A 7,720-nucleotide genomic window follows, 5' to 3' on the forward strand; every position below is an offset into this window, starting at 1 on the left:
CAGCGTCCACCCACAGGGCCCTGCCAGAAAGACCCTCCTTGAAGGGGAAGGAACAGCGAGAAGGATTACCTGGCCCTGGGCCGGACAGCACCTTCCCAGGGAGCCCTCGCAGCCCCGCCCGGCCCAACTTCGCGCCAAACCTGGACTCCTCCCCACCGAGGCCCCGGCCCCGCCCGGACCCCACCACCCAGGCCCCAAATCCCGCCCCAGAGCTCCCCTGCAAGAGCCCACCTGGAACCCGCCCCAAGCCCGCCTCCCAAGACCTCAGCATCACTTGGCCCCGCCCCAAGCCTCGCCTCCCGCGCTCGAGCAGCGCCTGACTCCGCCCTAATCCCCGCCTCCCCCTGCGCGAGCGGCGCCTGGCCCCGCCCCTATCCCCGCCCCCGAGCCCGCGCCCCGCCCCGGGCTCGCCTCCTCCGGGCGCAGCCCGCTCCCGCCCCGTCTCCCCGGCAACGCCGCAGCCCCGCCCCGCCATGGCGCCCGAGGAGAGCGAGGAGGCCGCGCGCCTGCTGCGGAGTTTCGAGCGCCGCTTCCTGGCGGCGCGCGCGCTGCGCTCCTTCCCCTGGCAGGTGGGCGGCGGGGCGCGCTGGGGGCGGCGGGGGCTGCGCGGGCTGCGCTCTGGGCTCCCACCCCGTCCTTCCCGCCACGTGATGTTCCCGGCTCCCTCGCGTGTCGGGACTGCACGGCCGGTCCTCGTCCTGGGGTCCTTGTCCCGGTTCTTCGCCGGGGCCACGCGGGCAGGCAGCGGGGAGCAGGGGGCGCACCTGCGCGGCCTCGGGGACCCACGCTGCCCCCAGGATCAGCTCCCTCCTTGCGTGGGCCCTTCCCGCCCTCGCTGCTTTCTCAGACTGAGTGCTAAATGTTCAAGGAACGCGGGATTTCCTCCCAACTCCCTTTTACACTCGGGTGTTTGGGGTCATAGACAGTTCACGATAAGTTTCATTACTTTTTTTTTTTTAGCCAGTTATCCTCCTGGCCATTGGATAACAGCTGCTGCTGCCCGTTTAAACAGGCAGCAGCATCCTCAGGCCAGCCGGAGACCACGTTGCCGTGGGCGCTGTGACCAGGTCACAGACCTCCCCCCAGGCCTCCTGTTCTTATCTGTGTCATCAGCATCAGGCTCTTACGCCTCTGATGGAAGCGACAGAGATGTACAACACAGGCCTGGAAAGAGACAGCTCACCCGCCTGCCCTGGGACGCGCCAAGCCCGGGGCTCTGATGACACGTCTCCTTCGTAATTCGTGTAATTCATGTGCGGTGAGCTCATGGCTGACTCAGTTGGGATACCTATGGCTCCCTTCACTGCCCATCTTGAGGGCGGGTGTGTTTAGTCATTTGCCTCGTTGACATAAACCGGTTAGCATTCTGAGAGAGTGTCTCTGATCAGAAACTTTTCAACTCAAAATTTAAATCTTTTCATAAAAGTATGCACGGGTCCCAATTCAACATCGACTGTAATGGTTCGCATGAAATGGGTGCTTACTCTGCACCAGAGTCGTGCTCAGTGCTTCCCTAGGCTGGCCCACAGCATGCGTGGGGTTGTGGGCTGTTACTGTCATTTGCATTTGACCAGAAAGGTTGTTGGATGAGAAAAGAAGTGGAGTGCAACAGTGGAGTGCTCAGACCTGGGGGACACCCTGCCTGCTTTGAACCCTGGCTCAACCCCATACACACTGTGTGACCTTGGGCAAGTGACTGCATCTCTCTGTGCCTTAGTTTTTTCATTAGTAAACGGGGGTATAATGATGCTCACCTCACAGGGCTGTTGTCGGGATTACATGATTAAGAAGCACACGAGGCAGTGCCGGGCTCGTGGTAAGTGAATGCACATGTTGGCTCGTATTTTTATTCTGTCACCAAATGTTTACTGAATGCCTGCCACGAGCCAGGCACCAGGATCAGCGGTACACGTTACTGATGAGGCCCTGCTCAGGTGGGAGAGCCAGAGAATGAGCAGGTAAATGAATAAGCAAGAAAGCACCAGAAGATGACAGTGGCTATAAGGTCAAGAAAACAGGGAAATGTAGCATCAAAGTAGGAGAGTCGGGAAGGCCTCCCCGAGGAGGTGACATTTGAGCCAGGACCTGAACAGTAAAGCGGCCGGCAGCCGTGGGAGGGTCTTGCCGGTGAGAAGAAGCTGCACTTAGGAGGCCGGTGAGGCCAGAGTGGCGTGAGCAGGGATGGGAGGAGGGTGGTGGCAGACGAGGTCAGAGAGAGCGGCCGGGCCAGGTCTTGTAGCCTTTTAGTACATGGGAAGGAGCTCCAGAGAAATGAAGTGACTTCCTGGTGTCACGCTCTGGCTGGGCCAGTCTGCCTCCTCCCGGAGCCTGAGCTCCCTCTTGGGCTGGAGCCCCTTGCAGGAGAGGACGGCGTGAGCGGGCCTGGCGGCTGCACATCTGTTGTCCATTTCAAGTCAGGTGTCAAGTCCAGGGCAAATCCATCAGGCATGGCTGCCGTGGCTCCCCCGTAATTCCTGGCCGACCGTTTCAGTCTCAGAGCTGGGCTGTGACCCCCGCCAGGCTGAGTAGCCGGGATTGGTGCACAGCCAGAGTCTGTCTTCTGACTCACCCAGGTGTGACCTGGGACTTAAGGTCAGGCTTCAGCCGCCTGTGGCTTCCACTTCCAGTTGGCCCCGGATCCCTGGGGAGAGATCGCTGAGCGCTTGGCCACCATGTCCTATTGCGTATTTAATGTTCCTGTGAAAATGCCCCTGAGATTTCTCTCTCCCCCTCCCCCTTTCTCCGAATAGAACCTGGAAGAGAAATTAAGAGACTCATCGGGTTCCGAGCTGCTGCTGGATATTTTGCAGAAGGTGAGCACCGCAGAATCACCCCTGGCTTGCCCATAACAGAAGCGCATTGGGAGCGTTCGTATCCTTTAAAAAGAAAGACACTGCACTTGGGGGGCAGCCCCTCAGACAGCTCCGGCTCCTTGGTTTCCTTAGATAAAGACATCAGAATGTACAAAAATCTGCGTGAAAGGAGGGAACCTAGGGGATGTTTTTACACTGTCTGCAGTGAAAACAGAGATGACAGCTGTGGGAATGTCTTCTGGCATTTGCTAGCTGCTCAGAGACTTTCTTCTTTACATTTAAGGAAAAAAGAAGGAGGCGAGTCTTGCCCCTACACGTATGAGCCCCTGCCTTTTTTGGAGGTGGGGTTTGGATTCTAAGGTGCATCTGGGTGTGGGGTAGGGGTGGGACCCCCGCTCTGCCTAGCCTGGCCCCACCATGCCCCTGGCCACGTGGATTGAGTGCATCCTTGCTCTTAATCCTCTTAAGGGCCCTGGACCCTTTTGAAAACCCAAAGCTGTGGACTCTCTCCCCAGAAAAAAGTGCACCAGAAGAATGCCTTTTGTATACAAGTTCAGGGGAGTCACAGACCCCCTTCCATCCACCAAGCCTGTGCAAGGAGCCCAGGGTAGGAACTCCTGTGTGGAGGGCGACCCGAGATTATCCATCTGACCCCTACGCGGGAAAGATGCGGCTGTAGCTATGGAAGACTTCCAGGGCCGTCCAGTAGCTCAGGACCGTGCTCTGAGGTCGGTGTCTTGCAGCCAGCTCTGATTGCCACCCTGAGGTTAAAAGCTAACACCACCCCCCACCCCCATGCCCACCCCGCGCCAGCCCGTCTTCCTCTGCCCTGGCCATCACAGCGATCCTCACAGCCTGGCTCCCACTCATCTCCTCGGCCTGGGATGTGACCCCAGGAGGGCAGGTGCCCGATCTGCCTCTTCCCAACGTTTGGGCTCTCACCTCTTCACGGAGCTGGGCAGTCCCACAGTTGTCCTCACTGCCATCTCTGGTTCGTGCCGGCTGCCCTGGGAAGTGTTGTGTCTTAGTCCTTTCCAGCAGCTCTAACAGAATCCCAGAGACCAGGTGGCTTATAAACAACAGGAATTCATTTCTCACTGTTCTGGGGGCTAGAAGTCCAAGTTCAAAGTGCCAGCAGCCACTTCCTGCTTCATAGACAGCTGTCTTCTTGCTCTGTCCTCACACGGTGGGAGGAGTGAGGGAGATCTCTGGGGTCTCTTATAAGGACACTAATCCCATTCCTGAGGGCTCCCCGCTCATAACCTAATCCTGTGCCGAAGCCCCACCTCCTAACACCCTCACATTGGGGGTTAGGATTTCAACATAGGAACCTTGGAGGGGCACAAACACTCAGTCTACAGCAGAGTGTTATCTGGGATCCGTGTGCCCCATGTTCCTGCCCAGAACGGGCATTAGAAACACTGCCACAGTCTGTGCCGCTGCAGTGGCGAAATTTTTTTAGGAAAGAGCTTTTATCTTAAGACTTACTCTTTCCGACGCGTGAGGGTCAGCTGGGGCCAGAACCCTTGGGGCTATGCACGTCTTTGCTGAGGGATCGGTTCCTTGGGTTTGCCCTGTGTTCAGCTGAAGCTCAGGGGAGACTGAAGCACCCATGTCTTTTGTCACAGACCGTGAAGCATCCTCTGTGCGTGAAGCACCCGCCGTCAGTGAAGTACACCCGGGGCTTTCTCTCAGAGCTCATCAGAAAGGTCAGTGATGGGCACTGCCTGTCCAGTACCCAGGCAGCAGCTGGGTCTCGGCTGGCTGTCCAGCGGTGGGTTCTGTGACTTGGCTTTGCCTGTTGGAGCTCAGATCTGGGCAACTGCTCCTAGCTGAGTTGCACCAATGAAAGGCCGTGGAGGGCAGGAGGAAGGGAGAGGCCAGGTATTTCTCCCTCTCTGCTTCGAGGAGTCTCTGGCAGCAGCTGCATCTCCCATATGGTCCCAGCCCCCTGACCCCCCACCCCCGCCTCGTGGAGGTTCTCATTCCTACCCGGCAGCCCCTGAGCTTGGGAACGCCACCTTCTCCCCCTGTCCTCCCAGCCAGAGGGGTTTTGACGGTTTCCTGCCGTTGCCAGTCTCTGGCTTGCCTCGCTGTCCTCCGCTGGAGGTTTTAGGTCTGGCAGTACCTTTATAATTAGCGCATCCTCCCACCAGTGAGCGACCTGGTGTGGACTCTTTTCCTGATGGATACAGGGTGGCTTCTAAGGATGACCCCAGACTTGCTGGGTTTCACATTAGACTGGACTTGAGAGAGGCGGTTCCTCAGTGGTCAGCAGCAGACCAGGTGTTCTCAGCCGCCGAACATGAGGACTGCGCCTCACCCAGGGTTAGCACATGGCACGGTCCCGGCTTCTCTGTTACTCCCGCCCTCCCGCCCCCGTTCTCAGCAAATGGAGCATCTAGTCATTGCCAACAGGCCTCCCCAGCGCCACCAGGAGAAGCCTGGCTGCCTGCTGCTGCCCTGTGAGGTGCATGACGGGGGCTGCCCGCTGAGAAGCAGCTTGATGGAGACCACCCCCCCTGTGGAATGGAGTGTCCGTCCTGGTGACCTTGCCGGGGCTCGCTGTTTCCTCCATCCACGACAGCAGGGTGGAAGGGCAGAGCTCCATGTCCCCATCACACGGTGACTCTCATGCAGTCCCGTTTCTGCTGCCCTAGAGGGCACGTCACCCTCTCCACACCTCTCCAGGGTTCCCCCAGGCCCCCCACCAAGCCAGTTTTTGATATGCCCGGTGGCCTGTATTCAGTCAGTCCATCCCGAACCTCCCCTCCAAATTTGCTGAAAATCCTCCGTCCACTTTTAGATGTCAGAGTAACAGCAAATAGGACCTTCATCTGATTCATGAGGTCAACTTGGTCCTCTTGGCTGAAGCTCTCGCTCTGTCCACCCCCAGCACGAGGCTGTCCACGTGGAGCCTTTGGACGAACTGTACGAGGCATTGGCGGAGGTCCTGACGGCCGAGGAGCGCACCCACTGCCACAGGAGCTATCTGCTGGTAGGAGACCTGCACCCCTCCCACCCGGGGCAGACTGCCGAGCTAGAACACAATCAGACGCAGAGTTAGAACTCAAGCTCCGGGCAGCCTCCCGTGGGCTCACATCCCGGGTCGGCAGCTCTGTGGTCTTAGACGGGGCCAGTTAACCTCCCTGAGCCTTAGTTTCCTCATCTGTAAACCAAGTACCTCGACAAATAATGGTACCTATCTTATGGGATGGCTGGGGGTTAAATTTGGGAACGCCCAGTAACTGCACAGCAAGGGCCTGGGGCTCAGTGCTCAATAAATATTTGATGGGGCCGGCCCGGTGGCGCACCGGTTAAGTGCACACGTTCCACTTCTCGGCAGCCCGGGGTTCACCGGTTCGGATCCCGGGTGTGGACATGGCACTGCTTGGCAAAAGCCGTGCTGTGTTAGGCGTCCCACATATAAAGTAGAGGAAGATGGGCACGGATGTTAGCTCAGGGACAGCCTTCCTCAGCAAAAAGAGGAGGATTGGCAGCAGTTAGCTCATGGCTAGTCTTCCTCAAATAAATAAATAAATAAATAAATAAATACTTGATGGGTGGGGGTTATGGGACAGCAGTCTCTTCCCACCCTCCACCGCCGCCGTCCTCACCCGCCTGGACAGGTGCCACGGCCTTCCGCCTGGTCTTCCAGCTTCTTGCCCCACAAAAATCCCTTCTGCACGCAACTCACAGAAGGACCTCAGGGTCTTTTGTTTACTTGTTTTAACCTTTTATTATAAAATACAACCTAGATATAGGATATCTCACAAAGGAAATACACAGATGATTGAATCGTTGCAAGGCGGCCACCGTGGTAACCGCCAATCTGGTCCAGGACTTTGGCAGCCAGCCCCCAAGGCCCCCCGCCTGCCCCACCCCCATCCCCGCCCTCCCTCCCTGCAGAAGTAACTGCCCTCTGCCTCTCGGAGCAGTCACTCCCGTGCGCATCTCTGAACACTGACATACAGTCTTGCCCATTAACTAGGTCTGGCGTGATGTCCTCCTCCGTCCGCAGGTCCCCCCAGCTCTTTCTTTTCCCGGCCGTGTCTCTGTGGAACAGCCCTGGCGGTGTGGCCTGCACAGCCTTCCGCAGGCTGGATGTGGGTGCATGTACGTGGTGCTGTTCAGCTTGTTCCTGTCGCCTCTGTTTCCCACCCATGGCAGCGGGATTCAGAGGCCCGCTCAGACGCACGTCCGTTTGATCCCCTTGGCAAGAACACAGTATGGGGTTCTACGAGGCGCATCGTATCTGTTTTTTCACCCTTTTAACGGTAGCAGTTATGGGTGCCCAAAGCTTAGACGCATTAATTCACGGGGGGATGCAAAAGGGTGATTTTCTGCTTCTGTCATTGTTTCCGTTCATTATGTGGAGAAATTTTATCAGGAGATGCCTCCCTTCGTCCACTGTTTGGTTCCCCGGTGGTGCAGCTTGTAGAGGAAAGGAGGGAAACAGGCCTGATTCTTGCCTTTTCAACATGGTGAATTAGTTTCTTACCATCCCCAGAAGGGATTCCAGCCCTGCCATCACACCTTTGTTGATGCTCAAACTGTGCTGTTTTGAGCCTTTTCAAATGGGCTTCTGAGTCCTCTGACATCACCCTCATAGTGTTCTTGCGTCATTTTCTGTCGAGCTTTTCCAGACTCAGCTGTGTATTTCCTGCCCCAGGCCTGGAATCAGCCACGTCTTCAGGAAGCCCTGGTTTCCTTTCGAGGGGAATGATGCTTAGAGACCACCGTCTGGGCGTTAGGGATGCTCCTGGCTCCTGTCCAGGCCCTTCCAGTGGGCAGAGCTGGGATGTGGTGGTGACAGAGACCCGTACTTAAGACAGAAAACCTCGTGAGTCCATGCTGATGTTTCTGATTCAAAATCAGAACACAGGGTTTTCACGCGACCTCTTTAC

General features: G+C 57.3%; 1 protein-coding gene across 2 annotated transcripts in view; it reads left to right on the top strand.

Annotated features, from left to right (window-relative positions):
* The first annotated feature begins 443 nt into the window (after positions 1-443).
* EEF2KMT (eukaryotic elongation factor 2 lysine methyltransferase) overlaps positions 444-7,720 on the top strand; it is an 18,105-nt gene continuing 10,828 nt past the window's right edge. Inside the window, exons 1-5 of one of the 2 annotated variants that reach the window (XM_044746704.2) lie at positions 456-569; positions 961-1,258; positions 2,751-2,813; positions 4,442-4,522; positions 5,710-5,811. In XM_044746704.2, coding sequence (XP_044602639.2) covers positions 1,220-1,258; positions 2,751-2,813; positions 4,442-4,522; positions 5,710-5,811 — 285 coding nt within the window. In that variant the 5' untranslated portion in view covers positions 456-569; positions 961-1,219. Of the gene's footprint in view, positions 570-960; positions 1,259-2,750; positions 2,814-4,441; positions 4,523-5,709; positions 5,812-7,720 lie in introns of both variants that reach the window. The other variant, XM_044746703.2, reaches the window with a different exon arrangement.

The sequence above is a fragment of the Equus asinus genome, chromosome 14 (assembly GCF_041296235.1).
Source record: "Equus asinus isolate D_3611 breed Donkey chromosome 14, EquAss-T2T_v2, whole genome shotgun sequence".
NCBI lineage: Eukaryota > Metazoa > Chordata > Mammalia > Perissodactyla > Equidae > Equus > Equus asinus.